General features: G+C 39.6%; 1 protein-coding gene across 2 annotated transcripts; it reads left to right on the top strand.

The window, feature by feature from the left end:
- Positions 1-835: 835 nt before the first annotated feature.
- ppm1j (protein phosphatase, Mg2+/Mn2+ dependent, 1J) lies at positions 836-19,951 on the top strand. 2 transcript variants are annotated; one of them, XM_031302063.2, is made up of 10 exons: positions 856-1,411; positions 8,350-8,464; positions 10,097-10,426; positions 13,600-13,712; positions 13,968-14,052; positions 15,560-15,678; positions 16,672-16,735; positions 17,166-17,273; positions 18,185-18,336; positions 19,273-19,951. In XM_031302063.2, the coding sequence occupies exons 1-10, from the start codon at positions 1,152-1,154 to the stop codon at positions 19,418-19,420; spliced, it is 1,494 nt and encodes a 497-aa protein (XP_031157923.1). In that variant the 5' UTR covers positions 856-1,151; the 3' UTR covers positions 19,421-19,951. The 2 variants fall into 2 exon arrangements, with proteins under 2 accessions (XP_035858237.1, XP_031157923.1); XM_036002344.1 differs by lacking the exons at positions 17,166-17,273; positions 18,185-18,336; positions 19,273-19,951 and adding an exon at positions 16,903-17,106 and having other exon boundaries at positions 836-1,411; positions 16,672-16,835.
- Positions 19,952-21,291: the final 1,340 nt, after the last annotated feature.

Genomic DNA, 21,291 nt, shown 5'->3' with positions numbered 1-21,291 from the left:
GTACTCTGTTACAAGTAAAAGTGCTGCACTCAAACTTAATTAAAGTATTAGCATCTTAGCCAAGTTGGTGGTAATTTCAGCTGCTTTATACAATGCTCGGTAGCTTAACCTATAATAATACATCATAATGTATTAGCTGATTTATATTTTGTAGGCTATTAATAATCTACATCTGCAAAGTAACTAATAACTAAAGTTATCAAATCATTGTAGTGTAGTAAAACTAACAATATTTCCCTCCAAAATGTAGTGGAGTAGAATTATAAAGTAGCATAAAATGTGTAATACTCACGTAAAGTAATTGTCTTTCTCAAATTTGTGCTAGCCTACTGTATCACTGAGTAAATGCACTTAGTTACATTCCACTACTGATAGTACTTGAGTACTAAATGTAAATGTACCGTTCCTCACCCTTATTATTCATGACTGTTAGAAAGTGAGATATTCATTGACCTTTATGAATCACTTGACAGTCAATGTTTCCAGAGAGATTTGGTTCATCAATGCCTTATGTCCGGATCTATAACGCGTTATTAAAATAGTTATTAAGCTCTAATAAAGTGAATAGTTACAAAATTTATAATGATGGCTTTTTGGATGTTCACAACAAAAAAGATTGTGTCTGTTACGTGTTATAGAGTGTAAATAGGCCTATTAGGCTACATTTTTAGTCCCCTTTATTGTACAGTAGGCTACAGTTGGCCAAATAAATGGTCATCATATTATGATAGCCTATATCTTCCTAAATGTGTTATTGGCTGACTTTCACATTAAGATCTGTTAACCCTCGTGAATAAAGCAACCTATAAATATTTCTTGTCGCTGTTTTTTGGATGTGTATGCTTGTTGGTGTGTTCAGGGCTGGCTGCGCGTCTCTGTGAAGCCCTGCCTTCTGAGATGAGTTGATAGCCATCTGCCGGATTACAGTCTGTACGCAGCCAGTGAGAGCTTTATTCTCTTTGAATGAGGAAAACATCGTGTCTGCCTGCCTGAAAGCTGTCACATGGGGCCGAGGAGAGAGAATGGGGGGGGGGGGAGATTCGCTTCCTGAAATGCTTCTAGTCACTGGCTGTGTATTGTTTGTTTTCTCTCTTTAACGTAACATCGCATCGCGTTTCATTTCCCGTCCGGATCTTTTGCTGTCGGCTCTGATGATGATCAGCAAAGTTAAAAACGCAATGTCCACTCTGGTGGGAGGGATGATGCCTCACGGACACCACCACCACAACCATCACTCAGGTGGCGGCCAGACCTGTGGACCGGACAGCCTGCCGCCGCGCTTCCCCTACGGCCGGCCGGATTTCTTGGACCTCACCCCGGAGCTCCTGCAGTACTCAACCGAGCACGCATCACGGCCGGTGCTCACGTTAAAGAGAGACAGCAGGCTTCCCTGGCGGACAGGATACGCAGAGTAAGTGGCGTTCATTGACGAAATGTCCACACAGAAAAAAAATCATTCACATAGCCTAACCAAATATTCTGATTTTAGTCCTGGTGAGCGTCAGCCTGGGCTGAGATTGCTGCAGCCTCAGCACCTCAGAGCACTGCAGCAGCCAAATGATGGCCAACATGGCCTTTTGCTGTTGTACAGTTTCTACCTCAGTGTTCCTCTCCTGCTGTAAATGATATTTGGCTATTTGGAGTGTAATAATCAGTCAAAACGCTCCCTATCATGACAGTGACATTTGTGTTCAAAGATAGCCTATTTGACTACAGGCTCCTCCTCAAGTCGATTGTCAGGCAATACAAAAGTGAAAGCAGGAAATGTCTAGATACGCATGTAACTAACAAGCCTTTCTGTGTGTTTTCTTACATTCATGACCTTTTTCATACCTTGAAAATGCATATAACCTCAACGAGAGCTCAATTTCTGGGAGGTTATTTGTATTTGTCATTCACAAAGAGCATTGGAGCCTGTTTTTGTTTATTGCTTTAAGTTGTTTCATCTCCGTCTTTCAAAAAAAAAAAAGGTTTAGTGACCAATGACCATTCACATTTTTTTGTGAGAGTAGGTGCAGAACATCACTCCTCGTGCCCATTGCTTTACTGCAGGTGCTTTTATACTCGAATACACCTGCAGTGCTCTCTCAGGTAGAAACAAAGCAGCACTTTTTAATTCACACTATTGACCGGAATTTGCAGTCCGGGCGATTCCCACTGAGCAAAAAAAAAAAACTTTCACACATTTGACTCTCCCAGAGGAGGGGGAGGGGTTATGAAGGACTGCATAGCTCCATTCCTACAGTACAGTATGTGTACTATACCACCCCTGCCTGTCCTCCTCGACCCAGTGTGGAAACGGGAAAAAGAACGGCTGACTCATGCAGAGAGTCTCAGGGGGACAGAAGACTCGGAGAAGAATGAGAGAGGTCAAATGAGGATGCTGTAATGCATAAAGGGGGGGTTAGCATGTGGGAGTGCGCACCATCATCAGTGTTGTCATCTGCATTCTGCTGCAAATTACTTTGATCTAAGTCACTGAAACTGTAATCACAACATTAGCAGTGCTGTTTACAACACAACCTAATCGGCTGAACTGTTCATGCATCAGCTGTCAGTGCTGGAGTGTAAAAATCCAAAAAGTGTTAAATTAACACATTGTGAGTCAACAAAATAAATCCATCCCAAATGAATGCAACTGAAAAGATCAGCAACTGAAAATAAGGACTATGTCCACTCTCTAAAGTTTAGCGTTAATGCCAAATTACTGCTGTTATCAGGTTCTAAGGGTTGTACACTTGGATGAATGTACAGCAATGTTTATTTGGGATTGATTGAAGCATTTATTTACTCCCACAGCTGATATGGCTCTGATAAGACTATTCTAAGCACTCAAAAGGTGTTAAATGAACTGTGATGTGCGTGGACTGACCGAAACACAGAGGATTAAACCGCACAACATCACTTTAGATCAATCTGGCTGAAATGATGATCTTCACAGAGCAGGATTTATCTATTGGAGCATCTATCAGCGTCACCTCTTTTGTCTTGGTGTTTACTTCCCCTGTGCTGTAATGAGTGGGAACAATGATGGCCAACTGGCTTACATTCAGACTCTCAGCAACTTCTCCTCTGTTATCACTTAATAGTGTCATTATGGTGGTAATGAGCTTATGTTAGTAAAAGCGTTGAGCTTCTCAAAATTTAGACAGATACATAGGGTCTAATTTCAAAGGTTCAAATTGTGAACCTAAATTCTGTCCGCAGTTTTAGCACCACACAGGCTTCAGATGCTCGAGATAATGAGTCTTAATTGATGCTATGACGCTGCTGTACAGCATTTGTCAGCATAAACATGTGAGTGCACTTATGGTAAGCCACTCAAAGTGCTTTTGTCAAATAGCTATTTGATACAATTTAATATGGAGGCAAGCTTCCAGGCGCTGGCACTGAGCTCGTGAAAGAGAGTGTGAGGAGGCAAAGACTCATTTTAGAAAATGTATTCATAGATATTTTTTCTCTTATTTCAAGCCAAGATGTGCATGGGAACAAATTTAAATAATGTATACTACCTCTCTGACTTCATATATAATTGATTATTGACTATGGTATAATAACTCTATGTGATATTATTAATAATGCATAAATAAACAGATGTTAGGCGAGCACAAAAGGGTCATCAAAGCTCTCCGTGATCCTGAAGAAAATAAGCAGCTATAGGAGAACGGATGACTTTTAAACGGAATCATTTTATGTTGAAAAAGTTTGGATAGAGAACAGCTCCTTTCACACGTAATATTTAAAGTGCGGTGTTGTTAAAGCGACTATAATCAATATTTTTATAATAACAATGTATCAAATGACAATGTGAAAACAATGTGTAATGTTAGAGGCGTCGTTGGTAGTGGTGAATCTAATGGCTCCCCTCGGCTTCACAGAGTTTATAGTGAGTTTCAGTTCATTGTTTAGCTGTTCGGCTGCAACTTTAATGTTTTGGGTCACTCTCACTGCTCTCATAGAAAGTTGAAGTGTAGATAACTGCAAGGTAATGTTCACATGCATTTCAATGCATTGAACATCATTATTTACCTGTTTATGTTCATATCACTCTTATCCTCGTTCATACTTTCTGTGTCCAGATCCTGAAGTGATGGTGAGACAGTTTATGAGTTGCAGCATGTTTTAATTACAGTACCTGCATACTTTTCTAAGTAATATTTAAGTTACGGCAGTATATGTTATTGCAGATTTGTCAGTGTGAGTTTTCATTTCAGCATTCCACCTTGCGTCTTGCAAACATTAAGAACAATTTCCCCTCCCTGAAAAGGAATTCAGATTATGACTAGACTAATTCTTACGTGCTACGGATGAACACTTTGTACAGACCTGCAGTGTTTGTTTAGCTGCTCACGTCCACCTGATGTAGCATAGTTTAGCAGCAAACGGGGAGTCAGGTTTTTTTCATGTGATATGCTCACATTCACATTTGTAAAAATCCTCAGTCAGCTCTTTTATTCCCAAATGTGTCTGTGTTGTGAGAAAATGATAGACAACGCAAAATCTAAAAGGATTATTCCAAAGGTTTTTTCATTCAATAGATTACATGCACCACAGATCTGCCTCTGATTGAACCACACAATCTTGCATCAGCCTTTCTTGAGTTGCAAGACACGAGGTGAATTGCAACATTAATTAACCACAGCTTTACATGTTACTTCAGAATTTGTCTCTTTTTTAAAACTCTCAACTTCCTCTTATGAACTTTCCTTGCATAATATACTATTCAGTAGGAGGGTTCAAACATACTTTTACCAAACATGGCCAAGATGGTTTTCAGTCACAAGTTGTGGAGACATATGACCGAAACACAGATATGCGAAAGAGTTAAGTCACATTATAGGAAGGCTTGAGCTCCTGGTTTAGAATCACATCCTCCCACACCGCCAACATTATGTTCAATTATAGCTCATTCAGCACATGTGACTGCTTTCCAAACAGAGAATAATTGTTTATTCGTTACTGTGGGAGTGGGGAAACTTCATCACACTGCAAAAATGTAGAAAAATAGGCATTTGCTTTCATATTCAACCTTGTCTGTTGTCAAAAAAAGTGAAATGATTTATGGTTATGTCAGGAACTTCTCATTTGTAAGGTACTGTAACAAGGTAATGATTCCACTATGATGTCTTATTCAGCATTATTAACTTCACTAATATAAAATATGTTTATTTAAAAGGCCACAATGTGAAATTGTCTTACTGTAAGAGGAGTGACATTATAAGACAAAACAGTATAAGAAGTATTATGGTGGCATTTTTTCACCCAGCCTAACATACTGTCGGCCTCCAATGGCTGATGCATCCAATAAAAGCAAATAATTAAAAACGTCTACTTTATCTTTTGTGCCAACTTTTGGCCTTGGCAAAAAGTTTAGACGACAATCAGGCGACTGTAAATTCTTCCCTGTTATTAGTTCTAATGCAGGCAGTGCAGTGCAGGACACTGTGGTGCCTGCCTGCTGCTTTCAACTGATTTGACAGTGAAAGAGCTTTTTATAATCCAGATTTGGGCAGCAGTTCCATTTTTTTGCCTCATTTCTGCTGCTCTCTGATATCAAAGCTTTTGGTCAGACAGCGACCATTTTCTGCAGTGATTGTAATCAGCTGAACTATTCGGAAAGTGAGAGGTCAAAGGTTTCATTTTGATGAGAATTTTACTCTGGATTTCTCTCGTCTCCTTTGTTTGACTGCAGTTTTTCATCTTTCGCTCTCACTGCCAGTCTCTCTTTCATTTTGGTCTCTTACCCTTTTTGTCCTTGCTCTGATGATCCCAGCAGTAACTGATAAATGACTAATCCCTCCTCTGCAGAAGTTTCAGAGGGAATCTTAATGACAATACTTAAATTACTGGAATTGTGTATAGGCATTATGCGGTATTATCCAGCTAATGTAACATTTATCTATAATTGAAACTGAAAATGTTATGTAATATGCCAGCATGAGGTCCACACTGCAGCCTTCCCCAGTCTGCCTAATGTGGCAGCTTAAAGCATCATGCCAATGGATGTTTGTATGTTGTAGCACATTTACTATAGATTGCATATACTTTACCATTTTGCAAAACATTCTAGTGTATTTTAGATTTGTGGATGTATTGTTTCCCACTGTTCCAGGCAGCCATTCATTTCCATTCACTTCAGTAAAGTATGAAAAAATGAATTAGCAGATTCCTGAAACGTGCTATAGCTGTGTAATCTATCAGAGTGAACATAAAATCTGATTAATTGTTGTTGCTGAGAGATTACTATTGTGTGGTAATTTGAGTAAAGCTGACCAAATGAATATATATATATATATATATATATATATATATATATATATAGTACAGGAGAAACCCGCAGACAGTTTCGACTTACATTAGCTGTTTAAGTTTAATTACTAATGTTAACTAGCATTTTAGTTAGCAATAATTAGCCTGTATCCATGTTATCTCCTTACATATACCTACGCTCTCCTTCTCTGTAAGATTGGGAATGATTGAGATTTCTCTTGGCACAGCTACCAGAAGACTTACAACTTTCAGACAGGTTGCTCACGTCACATTTACGTTGTCTCTCTCAGTTGGAGGCTGCGCAGTAACACTCAGCGCTCACCGGAAAAGTGCTTCTAATATCCTTCACTGGTCTCCGTCCAGAGCAACGGGATCTGTTGGTCCATTCTATATACAGTCTATGGCCATATGTAGCTACGTGCTAACGCCAGGAACATCTGTAATCTTGGCTGCCAATGTTGTTAATTTCTACAATAATTCAGATCACATTCTTGCTGGAACATTTCCGGTTGGGTAGTATCTGGTTAAGAAGCCTTTAATGGTGATTATTTACAATATAAAGTCTCGCTATATACTCCGTTGCAGGTGGAGACTGACTGCAACGGAGTATATAGCAAGACTTTAAATTGTAAAAAATCACCAATAAATGGTTCTGTACAGAGGCAGCGACAGAAGAGCAGAGCACAGATGCGGAGACTCCGGAGATATGGAAAAGCAGACCAATCAGAGCAGACTGGGCTTTTTCGGGAGAGGGGCTTAAAGAGACAGGCGCTCCTACAGAGCGTCTCAGACAGAGGGTAAATACAGGTGCAGCAGCCATGGGCAGTATGCGAAAAAGAAAGTGTTTTTTGAACATTAAAGCACGTAAAGGTGTTCTAGTAGAAACTCATAGTAGAAATACAAGTATGAACCTGAAAATGGTATATAATATGTCTCCTTTAATAATGGATGAAATTAATATAGGTAATATAAAATCAGTTGCTTGTAGTTGAAAACTCTGAGAGTATTATCATCCGACTCTGCAGTTCCCATCAGCTCTACAGCTCTTTCAGCTTATTGTTTTGGTTTTACGGCCCGCAACTGTTTTGGTTTACCCTCATCAAGCTTATTTCCAGACCCACGAGGAAGCTGTTTTCCACCAAAGATGCAACTACATAGCGACTAGCTAGTTAACATTGTGTTCTTTAGCAGCTAAATCCACATATTTCCCTAAAGAGTTGTTGGCGAGCAAAACTGAGCTAAAAGAAGAATAAACATTGGACTTAAAATCTCCAGGTGGCCAAAAACAGGACCCCAAATGAATGCTAATGTTGCATTGTGTCTGCTGGATATGCAAGTTTGCTAACACATAACAATGCCATATATAATACGTCAGTGTTGGATTTACAGTTTGTTGCGCTTGGCTGGCAACCACCAAGTAGCAAAAACTAAACAGAAAAACAATTGATGCAGGTTTAGGATTATACAACTTAAGCAAGCTTCAAGTATCTGCTAGTTGATTTTCATAATGTACTTACATGAATGGACATCAACTGCTACCTGTAGCGGTTAGGAAAACACATTCAGAAATCTAAAACTGTATATCATTCAATTAAAAGTACTTTAAACATTACTTGTAGAGCTAGAACATGACATGACAACCCCTCATATGGTCAATATAATAATGTGATGAGATTGTATGAGCATAACAGGAAAACTGTCACTATTTATTACTATTTTTCTTAGAGCTACGTAGCACAGTTTCAGCTTAACCACTCTTTTCACCACTGTTCTGCATCGGTACCTTCAGTGAACACTGCTGCAGCACACACCAGGGTAGACGATGCTGCTAGAGTATAAAACAGTACATTACTCCAAAGCTATTATCCTCTGCAGACATCAGCTCATAATAAAAACACTTAATCCCTCCTGCAAGTTCCCTCTGGACATGACAGCATCCTGCCCCATTTTTTCCCTCACTCTTCAACTCTCTCCATATTTCTGGCTGCTGTTATATTTTCATGCGGTTAGACGTAGCAAACACTACATAAATCATCTGACTCCAGACTCACCTTTCTTCCTTGCCTCTTTCTCCATCAGGGTGATCAATGCGGGGAAGAGCATGCTGAACGAGGACCAGGCCTCTTGTGAGAAATTGTTTGTGAAGAAGCCGAGCAGCAAACAGCGCAACTCCTCTCTGCTGGAGGACAATGGGGTGAGCGAAGGGCCGAGGTCCCGAACATAAGAACAGGAGTCAGTGAATGAGGGATGGAATTTCTGGCCGAATAAACATCTAGTGATAATGTTTTTAAATCTGACGTCAGTGTACTCTAAGTCCTGAACGTTTCTGAGGTATTTGGAATTCTTAATAAATTAAATATAGTCCAAACAGTAGTGGATTGAAATTATAATCACATCATTGCGTAGTATTGTTGTTATATGATACCCAATAGTTGTGTCTTCTTATCCCATGTGGCACTGATGGATTCACCTCCAGTCCCTGTGGAACTTCAAATTTTCCACTATGTATACTACCATCAAAATGTCTCTGAAATATCCCTCACTGTTCCTGGTTTTGTCATTACAAAGCATCAGAAATCCCAGTGATTAGAAAATATACAAGATAAGTATTTTTTGGAATGTTTGTATCTTCACCTTCAGATGTGTAGTAAATAAGAGACCTCAAAGTCTCAAAAAGAAGATTTTTAGCCAAATTCTACTATTTTTTTTTTTTTAAGTTTGTCTTATCTTATCTCTGTACAGTTTAAAGTGCCAGTTTTGTTTCTCTCGCTGCATTACATTTTTTTTTAAAGCAGCTTTAATCAATAATCTTCTTTATGTTAACAATGGATCACATGACAACAATGTTGAAGGATTCACTTGTAGATACAAAACCCACAGACAAATATCTACTTAGCGTTTTAACATCTTTCAGCTCATTGCTTTGGTCAGTGGCACAGCTCTCAGCTCTAACAACCCACTATACACTACCTGTCTCTGTACTAAACAGCCAACAGACATAGTTCAACCTGCTGGTGAACATAGTGGAGGACTTAGCAGCATCAGGAGGTGGTTAGACCAAGAAGAGAGCTAACACACACACACACACACACACACACACATTCTCTTCCTCCATTTGGTGTAAATGAATTACATCATCCCTTGTTGCACCCATCCCCCTCTTGAGTCTAACATCAGAGCGGTAAGCAGATGTTTTGTGCCTCTTCATCTGTCATCAGTCAGGCCAACTTTGCTTGTAACCATGTCTGCATATGTGTTTCCATCACTTGTGTAGATGCTGTTAGGACGGAAATCACAGAATGGATTTTGATTGTAGGTTTTAGATTTAAACTATGCCAAATGAATCGTGAAAAGTAAAGCAACACGATTTTGATGCCTTTCCAGCTTTCCCATTGTTATAATCTAGATGCTGCTAACTAAAGCTACAACTGTGTTTCAGTATTAAAAAATGTCACCAGCTGCAGACCAGAGCCTCTAAACCCTCACAAATCTGTACCTTCTGCTCAGAGTTGTAATCTCATAGGTTTTTAAACCACAACCGTAGGATTTTTTACTTTTTCTATAAATTTTCTAGCACTACTACTATTTGTACTGCATTTATTTTATACATTTTTATGTTCATAAAAAATAAGACCTAACACGCTCAACTCACATTGAAACTTGAAAGACTGGGTGCTGGATGCTTAATGTTGATAATAAAATATAAAGGCAGTGTTTCTCAGGCAATCTCAAAGTTTTGAGGCAATTTCAAAGTTTTGCCTGAGAAACACACTGAAGAAACGTCTGTGTGGCAATAAAAAGTATTAATTAGAATGCATTTTTTCAGGATGGTACAGGAATCCCTCTTCACTTTTGGGGCGTGTATGATGGACACGCAGGTTCTGGCGCTGCCATCATGGCCTCCAAGCTTCTTCACCGCCTCATTAGAGACCGTTTGGGAGAAATCTTCCACCTGCTGGAGAACCCCACCAGTGCACCTCCTATCTGCCTGGCCAAGAACGGCAGCCCGTACCAGGCGGACACCAAGAAGGGAGCTGCACAGGAAACAGAAGACCCTGATGCTGTCAACGACTCCTCATTACGCTTTCACATGGAGAAGGTTGTCAGTTTGGAGAGCCTGGTGATGGGAGTCATAGAAACCGCCTTCACACAGATGGTGAGCAGATGATTACTAACAAAATATGTGAGAAAACAAGACAGCAGTCTGTTGTATATTTCAAGCGGCCCTTGGTATTTTAAAATTTTTGTATCTTCAAACTGAAACAATACTGAAGATTTTGAACTTCTATTCCCAGAAAACACTTACTATCTTAGATGTTCTGTTATGAGATGTACCAAAGGCCACCAAAGGGAGAAAGAGAAAGATCTTATGTTGGTAAATCTAATTTTCTCTCACTTTGGTCCAGATTGAAGTATTTTAACAAGTATTGGATGGATTGCCATAACATTTTGTACAGACATTTATTTTGCCAAGAGGATGATACAATACAATAACAAATTTGGTGATCTCCAGCTGGTCAAATGAAACCTGCTACAAAGCATTGTTGTAGTGAATAAATATGAGGCCAAACGCAGCAGATTGTTTCTTTATAATTCATTTTTGATAAAGACGTAACTCACCTTATAAGTAACAAGATGTAACCCTAATCCAAACCCTGTCTTTAAAACGTACTAACCTTAACCTCATAGCTAGCTGCTAACTTAAGTGTTGACTCTTGCGCTGTAGGCCAGTTACGTTTGGTATCAACATTCTAGCATCTAACAGGAGGATCCGCTCCCTATGTAGATATGAAGCACTTTCATTTGTCTCTTTGTAGCTTTGCCTATTTAAAGCTACTGTATTTGCACTTACTACTTGTGGTCTGGAGTTTGAACCTTCACAGTTGAAAGCACTTAATTGTAAGTCGCTTTGGATAAAAGCGTCAGCTAAATGACATGTAATGTAATATGAAGAGCTCATTTTAAGCTAGCGATAACACAACGATTCTTAATTTCAGGTGATTATACACTAATGAAAACAAAATTATAAATATTATATTCCATTCCTGCCAGTAGATCCGCCTAAATCCTACACCCTAGGGGTTACATGACTTTCATGGCATTACAGATTTTTTAAACTCTGATGTGATGAAAGTCAAGTCGACATCAACTAGCCGTTGATGACGTCGTTGACATTTTTTTCAGTCATTAGACTAATAAATTCACAGGAGGAGGGAATGCTTTGCATTCTGTATGTATTTTATCACCTTTCAATATCAACCCTTGTATTGATTTTCTTAAGATGCTTGCTTTGTGTAGCTTAGCCTTTTTTAGCATTTTGCAATGTGTCCAATTTATCAGCAAGCGCTTTTGCAGTGATCCTAACGTTACCTGTTTTTTCGTTTTGTGCTTCAACACCGCTACTCACACTATGGGTTTACCAGCGGTAACTTTATGCGCACCAGTGTCATAATTATGTCCAACGCTGCATCACCCATCTCCGTTATCAGTCAATCAAAGTCTATTGTCCGTCCTCATTGGCAACCAATGCATTGGGTTTATGCTTAGTTACTGTATGTGTGCACACAATTTAAATGGCCATTCAAGTGTAGCGTGTATACCTCCTACGTTGGACTCCATGCGAAAATCCGTAACGTAGTAATCTGTAACGTTAGTATTAGCACATAGCTCCTAGCGCATCTTTACACCAACAGCTGACTGCAAACGTCCTTTAGCATCGCAAAAATCCAAACAGCTACAAAGCAGCTCTCCTCGTCCTCTCACGCCATCTCCTAATGTCCCAAATGTTCCGTGCCTTTAAAAATGAAGTTCCAAATGAGCTGGGTTTTTGACTTATTTTGCCAGTGACAGTGCTACAGGTCTATGTTGTTTGTTGTTAGTGAACCACATGATCAGCGACTAATCAATGTCAAGTTCAGAACATTATTGCGGAGGAGTAATGTCGACTAGTTGATTAGTCTGTGCAACCCAAGGGGGTAAGCTTCGCCTCAGAGCTCGAATCTCCTATGGCGCCATTTTGATGCTACAAAGCGATCACCCGACGTTAGCATTCCATTGACTGCCATTCATTTTGACGTCACTTTGACCGCGGATAACTTTACATCTGAAGCGTTTAAAGACTTTATTTGTCCATTGTTTATTTCTAAAGAAACACAACAATGTATAAAAGGCTCCATTACCTTGTACCTCACGTTATGGCTCCGTAGCAGACGTTTTTGTAAAAATAGGCTAACGATTGTGTCATAACCACGCGACTTACTGTCGCATAGTAGAGGAATTACCGTATAGTACAGGAGAAGCTCGCAGGCAGTTTGGACTTACATTAGCTGTTTAAGTGTAATACTAATACTAATGTTAACTAGCATTTTAGTTAGCAATAATTAGCCTGTGTCCACGTTATCTCCTTACATATACCTACGCTCTCCTTCTCTGCAAGATTGGGAATGATTGAGATTTCTCTTGGCACAGCTACCAGAAGACTTACAACTTTCAGACACGTTGCTCACGTCACATTTACGTCGTTTTTCTCAGTTGGAGGCTGCGCAGTAACGCTCAGCGCTCACCAAAAAAGTGCTTCTAAAGGCCTTTACTGGTCTCCGTCCAGAGCAACGGGATCTGTTGGTCCATTCTTATATACAGTCTATGGTGCAACCCTAGTCTCGCTGTGCCGGACACTCCTCCAAAGCGCGCTGAAGGAGGGTCTGGCTACTCCCCATAGCATTCGAGGGATGGGAGGAAAACATGCTCTGGTTTATTGGCATTTCTTTAAACCAATCACAATCATCATGAGCGGTGCTAAACTCAGCACAGAGCTACAGCAAAATAGTCGTGCGAGAGAAAACTCAGATTGGACAAAAAGTCTAGCTAGCTGTCTCAATTTACCAATGCAGAGATTGTAGGAGCAGTTAACCATAGTCCTCATAAATCCACCGAATTTAAAATTCCAACACAAAGTAGGCGGAAGGAAACGGAAATAAATGCATCCGGCGGAATTTCCTGGAGCACCGGAGCAATCCCGGAAGTGGAATGCGAAGGATATAGACTAGTGCAACCCCTGCTACACAGTGCTCCTTTAAATTGGGCAAATAGGCCGAATCTGTAAGTAAACTCAAAGTGATACTCTGATGCAACCACTGTCTGGTGTAGATGACACTGATAATAACCTACAGCCTATGTAATGTATTCCTCAAAGCCTCCTTGTTTCTCTCCATCAGCACTGCTGTTTTGTGTTTTAGCTATTCAGGATAATGAGAGGCAAAGTGAGCTCTCAAAACACTGAGGTTTTGGGGCCTTTTGTTTTTAACTTTGATTTTTCTCTTTTTATTTCAGGATGACCTAATTGAAAAGGAAAAAATGTCGTATGCCATCTCTGGTGGGTGTTGTGCCTTAGCTGCCATTTATTTAATGGGGAAACTCTACATTGCCAATGCTGGCGATAGCAGGTGAGAGAACTGAGAAAAATGTTCTACTGCAGACTACAGGATCAAATCTGTGTAATTCCATCTAGCATTATAGTCATTGGAAATCTTCTCAGTCTATAGCTTCTTGTGCCCCCTGAGGTTCACTTTGCATACTGCAGCATCACGTAGCCTTTTCCTACCGACCAACCTACTCCGAGCTGTTTGTATAAAACAAAATGTGGTTCTGTCTGTGTGAACCTTCTCAATCCTGTCTCCCCTCCCTCTTTCTCCCTGCAGGGCCATAATCATACGAAATAATGAAGTTATTCCCATGACAAATGAATTCACACCTGAGTCAGAGAGGCAGCGGCTACAGTATCTGGTATTCTTGTCTTCTATGTTTCAAATACAATTATTTTACCAACAGACACATAAACTAACTGTATGGAATTTGTTCATGGGGATTTTATAATATTGTAAGTGCACAGCAAGCTGTAAAAGGAAGTATAAATATAAACAGTTGATCTTTACTAGTCAAACAAGGTTTAAAGATGAGTGAGATGATCCTGAAGACGAGGGAAGAAATATTGTATCACACTGAAATAATCTGACATTCATTGGTTTCCGTTTTAGTAGCTGGTTGTAGTTCTGAGTCACAGAGTGTGTGGATGGTGTTTGCTGCTAAAAAGGGGAGCTGTTATGTGCCTTCAGTATACAGCATACTGTACTGCAGGTCTTCTGTTACCCATGCAATCTTATAGCTTTTCTTCAGAGTCGTGACAGACATTTAGGCTTACAGTTTTTCTCAGTCACTTTGGTACATTTCTCGAATCATCCTCGACATTTGCAAAACAGTAAGTGCATTTCTCAAAACAATTCGTACAAATAGCAAAACACCATGGATTACCTGCAAAATAGTTCATCTCTCAAAAGTAAATATCTGTGTCAATGAACATGTCAGTGCCATCAGAATGACAAGTCCTTGTGTCATTGTGTATGGATAAGAGAGTCAAATTGCTTAGTCATGTTGTCAATATAACAGTGTACTCTGGAGGGATGTTGTGATGAATACAATGGCTAAAGTTTTGATGACAATTATTGTAAATTGTAGGTTACACCTTAGTGTATGTGGGAGTTTGATTGCAAGAGACTGGACAAGATTCACATTTACACTTTTACTGTTTGTATTGTAATTTCTTGACAGACCATGTCATTGCGATACAGAAAGGAAAAGACAGCACTGCATAGCACAAAAAAATAAATAAAAATGTGAACCTAGGACATCTCATTAGGGAAAACTGTACATGCAGTGCTGTAGGAATTACAGTGCAGTCTTCCTACACCTCCTGACGTTCATTGTAACATTGTGTTGTGCGGCTATATATATACTTGCCAGTTGATGGTTCATGAGATGCACCTTCGTTAGAGAAAGTCAAGATTCACCTGGGAGCAATTTGCCAATTCAGGACAGATTTAGAAAAAAATCTAATGGAAATGTATAGAAATATGCTTGACATATGATAACTTGTTCAACCATTTTGCATGTAAAGACTTATGCTATGAACTAATGCCTAAATGTTGTGGGGGTGAGAATATTCATCAGAGACCCATTATAATACATTTTGATCAACATGACATAAGCAATTGATAATGTAGGAAACAGCAGAGAATTGTACATAATCATTTGCATGGATGTACCAAAGCATTTGCAATTTGTTCAAATTTTTTTTTGATGTGCACAAGTGACACAGTGATGTGAAGATTGAACAGGTAGTTCTGAGAATTTCAATTCTGATCTGAGAAATGTACCAAAGCGACTGAGAAAAACTGTAAGTAAAGCATTTTATTCTGTAGTTTGATGCTACCTGCCCCATTTTGTGTCACTCCAGGGCTTCCTGAGGCCAGAGCTCCTGGGTAATGAGTTCACTCACATTGAGTTCCCTCGTAGGATCCAGCACAGTGAGCTGGGCAAAAAGATGCTCTACAGAGACCACACCATGACTGGCTGGTAAACCTGGAGATCCTTTTTAAAATCATGTCTGACACATAATCACTTTTCCTGTAAACTCTGTACAGGGCATCCTATAGTCAACGATGATTTTATTTAGCGATTAATCTGCCAATGTCATGGAAGGCTGGAAAAATGCAGACCCAAAACGCAGAAGTGGAAACTGAGGACAGTTTTCATGATTTAATAAACTCAAAAAATGCACAAAAACCAAAGGAGTCCTGGAAACAAGCAGGCAAAACGGGAATCCAAAAATAAAGTCCAAGTAAAACAGAAACTCTAACACGAACCGGGAAGGCAAACAAACAGAAATACAAACTGGAAACAAAACACAATGATCTGACACAGGACAAGGGAAAACACAAAGACTAAATACACAGGGTAACGAGGTAACACGAGACAGGTGACACAAGGGCTGGGAAACAGGTGAAACACATTAGGGCTGGGCAGAACAATCAAAAAAGGCAGGAAAACACAAGACAGGAAGTAAATCCAGACAAAACAAGACAGAAAACCAGACTATCAAAGTAAAACAGGAAACAGAAATAAACACAACCATAACAATCATTTTCTAGATTAATCGATCATTTGTTTAGTCTATAAAATGTCAGAAAATAGTTGACATGTCCATTGCAGCTCAAGTTGACCTGTTCAAATTGCTTATGGAACAAGTTTGAGACCCCAAATATTAATTTCACATTGATAAAAAGAAACTAAGAAAAGCAGCAAATAATAACATTGGAAAACTAGAACCAGTGAAATATGTATATGTTGGCACTGGGAAAGGAGTTGCTTTTGATCTCATTGTACATGTGTATAGTGACAATAAAAAGCATTCTATTCTATTCTATTCTTATTGTTGGCATTGATGCTTAAAAAAATGACTTAAACAATTAATTTTCTTCTTGTTGAAGTTAATCAAAATTGTTGTTGAATAATTTTCCGTATTTCAGTAACTTACATCTGAGATCTGATGGTTGTTTTGTTGTGTAGGGCTTATAAAACGATCGTTGAAGATGATCTGAAATTCCCCCTGATATACGGAGAGGGTAAAAAGGTAAGAAACAGAGAAAATGCAATGCATTGTACTCGACACAAAGATTATCTACAGCAGATATATTATTATTATTGTGTGTCATGCTATCTATCTTTGAGTCTGTCTGTGCAGATTATTTAAATGATGTGGCATTGTTACATATACAAGTTATTCGTTAAATTCTTCAGTTTCCACCCGGGTAAAAATGAGACCTGCTCCACATTTTTATTATTTTCTGAAAGAACATGGTCTTCATTTAATAATCTCTCCTAAGTGGATTTTCCTAGAACGGAATCACATCCCGAACAAATAACCTACATTACTGTGTGGAGAAAGGTCTGGAAATGCGAGATTATTGTGTGTGTATGTGTGTGTGTGTGTGTGTGTGTGTGTGTGTGTGTGTGTGTGTGTGTGTGTGTGTGTGTGTGTGTGTGTGTTTGTCCGTACACAGGCACGTGTCATGGCGACAATCGGAGTGACCCGTGGGCTAGGAGATCATGATCTGAAGGTGTACAACTCCAACATTTACATCAAGCCCTTCCTCTCATGCGTCCCTGAGGTGAGTGTGAGGAGACAGAAGCAGCACTGGTTGTCGCCGCCTGAGGAGTCGCCTCAGCATCGCCGCTTTAGCCACATTGGAGCATTTAGGGCCCCGGGCTTCACTTTGTTGCTCAAAGCTGTGTCTCACGATATGCTTTTGTGGCTCAGTTTTGGTGCAGAGAAACTACAGAGCTGAATTTACTTTAGCATTTGTTTGACCTTTTATGTAATTATAAGATGGAGGAAACAAACATCAACAACTCATGGAAACCGAGTGCGGTATATGTTTCTTACTGTACAGTTTTTATGTACATATTGTGATATCAAGATTTTTAGGTATGGCTTTTGTGCAGGCATTCAGTAGAATTTTAGAGATCTTCTTAATACCTCTGTTATCTATCCAAAATACAATTTAAAATAAACAGAAATAAGTTGGTGCGCATTGAGAAGCTTGTGTCTGTGCAAACAAGTCTTTTGACCACAGGCTTTATCAGGCTGTCTCATACTCACTTGTGACTAAATTCATTTGTCAGCCCTGACACAGTTTTGAGATGATTCTTGAATTGTTCTGATCAAGTGCACCCACCAGAACTTTGTTCACTGTGGAGCCCTCAGTGGAAAAATTGTCTTTTTTTATTTCCTTCACATATTTATCCCTGGCTTGTAAATATCTAAATATATCTTCAAGATCAAATTCCCTCTTCAATGTATTAGGGCTGTAATACATGCAGTCATTTGAACCTTTTTTAGGAATATACAAGTGCACACATCCTTTTTTTAGTATCTTGCATTACAGCTCTTCTTATTTATTTTATGGAGTTAAAAATACTTTCCGCCTCTCTTGATAGACAATCTTTATGCATAATAGTTTTATAAATCATGACAGCATGATTAATAAAACATGATCAATAATGTGTCTTTCTGTCACAGGTGAAGGTTTATAACTTGGATGAAAACAAACACGGCCCAGACGATGTCTTGGTCATGGGCACAGATGGATTGTGGGACGTAACAACAGACAGGGAAGTGGCAGATGCTGTGTCAGCTTACTTATCCTGCTGTGACCCATCTGATCCCATGAGGTATGCCAAATAATCTTTTACATTAGGTTTTTCTGTTCTGGCTATATGTTCTTTCATGTGATGTGTGAACATGTTGTACATGGAACTACGTTTTCAAAGCTACAGTTTTATAAATCCAGTGTAAAGTAGTAAAGCTGAAAGGTGCCTTTATTGTCATTCACAGAGAAATGGAATTTGTCATCTGCATATAACCCATCCCATTGGCTTACATAGGAGCAGTGGGCAGCCACTCCAGGCTTTTTGTCAGTGCCTTTTGGTCATGGGGCACTGATATGGGCACTAACCTAACATACAGTACATGTTTTTGGTTTTAGTACTCAGTATGTCCAATAGGTGGTGACAAATACTCAGGACTTCTGCAAAGTTATGCTTATAGGTTTTGTAACTAAGTACAGTATATATATGTATATATATACTGTAGTATAGGTTAAGTTATGGCTTCAGCTGGAACACTTTATTTTAAATTGGCCTACCATTTTGTCATTTATACCTAGTTATAAGCAGATATAAGGACATTTTTAAGCGTGTGTTAATGCACAGTATTTTCAACAATTAAACTTTTCCTATATCATTTCAACTGTGTTATATTGAGAAGGTAAAGTTGTTGACAACTACATAAAAAAAACCTTTAAAAGAAATTATATCTGCTTACAGTGACATTGTAGCATATAAACCATTTATTAAATGTCTGTATACTCCTTATCAATGGTAAATAAGGGTAAAATGAAGTGCTACCCAACTGATTGAGTCAGAAAGTGAAGGCACTAAAATCATTTTTTTAGTGACCACTGTACAAAAAGCAAGCTATATTTTGTCTGCTATACTTACGTGATTGAATATAAATCTGTATTTTTTACGTGTGTTTGTGAAAGTCTTAAATTGTAGTGTATCTCACTAATGTAATGACTGTTTTTCTGCCCTCTGTGTGTCACACAGGTACACTCTGGCAGCCCAGGACCTGCTGATGAGGTCCCGAGGCGTGCTGAAAGAGCGCGGCTGGCGGCTACCCAATGAAAGACTGGGCTCAGGCGATGACATCACTGTGTTTGTCATCCCACTGGCAGGGCAGGAGTCAGAGACATGACAAGGTGTTGCAGCGACCGCTATTACAGGGATCAAGCTTTAGGGTCCTTCCCATGGTCCCTCCAAGCTCCTTAAACCCTGGACCGACGGGGCGGCGGGAGAAGAAAACACCTTTGTCATCGGAGAAGACTCGGGTCTGAGCCGCACCTTCATCAACCCAGACCAACACATTCTCACTCCCAGCGCTTCGAAAAGCGACGCTTGGTCAGGTGCCTTTGGCGTTGTTAGTAGTCTATGTCCATGACGTTCCACTTCCAAGATTGCTCCGTTGCTCCCAGAAATTCCGCCAGGATTTCACACTTTTTTCGGTCGGATGTCTGTCACCTTCCGCTTACTTTGTGTTGGAATTTTAAACTCGTGAACTGCTCCTTAGATCTCTGCAAAGTAAATCTAGATAGCTAGCTAGATTACAGTATATGTCCAATCTGCGTTTTCTGTTGCATGACTAAAACAACTTTTGAACGTACACTTTCCACCAAAACAAGTTCCTTCCTGAGGCTATTTTGCAGCAGCACCGTGGCTCTGCCCGGTGCTTAGTGCAACCCATGATGATTGTGATTGGTTTAAAGAAATGCCAATAAACCAGAGCACATTTCTCTCCCATCCCAGAATGTTGTGTGGACTGTCGACTATCCAGACTCTCCTCCGCAGCGCTGTGGAGGAAGGTCTGGCAATGCGAGACTACGTCGTTACTGACGCAAGAAGTCTCCTTTAGCGTCTAGCCCTTCGGCGTCATATTGAGACACGCTTGGTCGGGACTTTTGGCATCACTTTTTGACGCTCTGTATCGGGACGTACGTTTAACTGACATGCGGCACAACATGGGACAGTTAGGTTTAGGAAAAGATCGTGAGTGGGGTTACAAAATGTACGTTTCGGTGACATGTGGGACAAGAACGGGACACAAACCTCGTTCTCCTGGGTGAGCAGATTTTCGGTCTTTCATACTACTCGCAACCGCTGTCGCTCTTAATACGTCATCTTACAGCGCCGCGGTCGAGCTGCTGCTATGACTGGTGCGTTCCATACAGATGCTAAAGGGTGTATTTTTGCGTCGGTATCTGACGCTGAGAGCCACTGACCAAGTGTCAGTATTTTACGAGTTGGGAGTGAGAACAGGTTGCCCAGACTGGACCCAGTCCCAGCTACTTCACTTCAACCCAACCCAGGATCCCATATCATTTGGTTGGTCTCAGTCATGTAACAAAAGATTTCCAGTGACATTATAAGAGAAGACACACTTCCTCCCAGACCTGCTGTTTGTGACAGTTGCCAGTGAGAATTAAACCCTTGTAGTAATTTCGTTTCCTGTTCATGTTTGAGGCTGGACCGCTATTCAATATTTTGAATGGATTGTTCATTGTCATGTCATGCCCTGAATGTGACTCCCTTTTGTAAAAACAAAACAAAAACCTCCCGCAGTTTCACAATCATATATTTTAAAGGGGATTGCATTAAAGAATGTGAGGAAACCAAAGAGATGCCATTATGGCATAAGGATGGAAATCTGTTTTTAAAAAATATCAATACATAAAAGATCAACAACATCAAAAGATCATTACATTCATGTTTGTACATTAAAGATGCATGTGGGAAGTAAAAACAGAGGAATGGACCTTTTTCAGCACTGGACTCAAACAGAATCAGTTGAGTCTGTATTGCTTTACTTCCTGTGTTAAATGAATGATGACACTGTAGGCGCTAGAAGACTGTTGCACATGCTCTGTGGTAGTCTGTTGATTAATTATTATATCTGTTCATTGAATGTGCTCATACATTATTTGTTTTATTTTTGTCCTTAAAGAAAACCGAGGGTCACACTTGTATTCAGTAAAACAAATGATGAAAAAAGGATAATTTGTTTAATTTAAC

The sequence above is a fragment of the Sander lucioperca genome, chromosome 6, assembly GCF_008315115.2.
Source record: "Sander lucioperca isolate FBNREF2018 chromosome 6, SLUC_FBN_1.2, whole genome shotgun sequence".
Classification (NCBI taxonomy): domain Eukaryota; kingdom Metazoa; phylum Chordata; class Actinopteri; order Perciformes; family Percidae; genus Sander; species Sander lucioperca.
The sequence above is the reverse complement of the archived record's forward strand: the minus strand, read 5'-3'. Positions and strand labels throughout refer to the sequence as shown.

Bases quoted from the DNA above. Each gene is read 5' to 3' on its own strand.
- ppm1j (XM_031302063.2), top strand. From the start codon at position 1,152: ATGATGATCAGCAAAGTTAAAAACGCAATGTCCACTCTGGTGGGAGGG. The intron at 10,427-13,599 runs GTGAGCAGATGA...TTTTTATTTCAG, and splicing joins AAACCGCCTTCACACAGATG to GATGACCTAATTGAAAAGGA. The intron at 15,679-16,671 runs GTAAACCTGGAG...TTTGTTGTGTAG, and splicing joins GACCACACCATGACTGGCTG to GGCTTATAAAACGATCGTTG.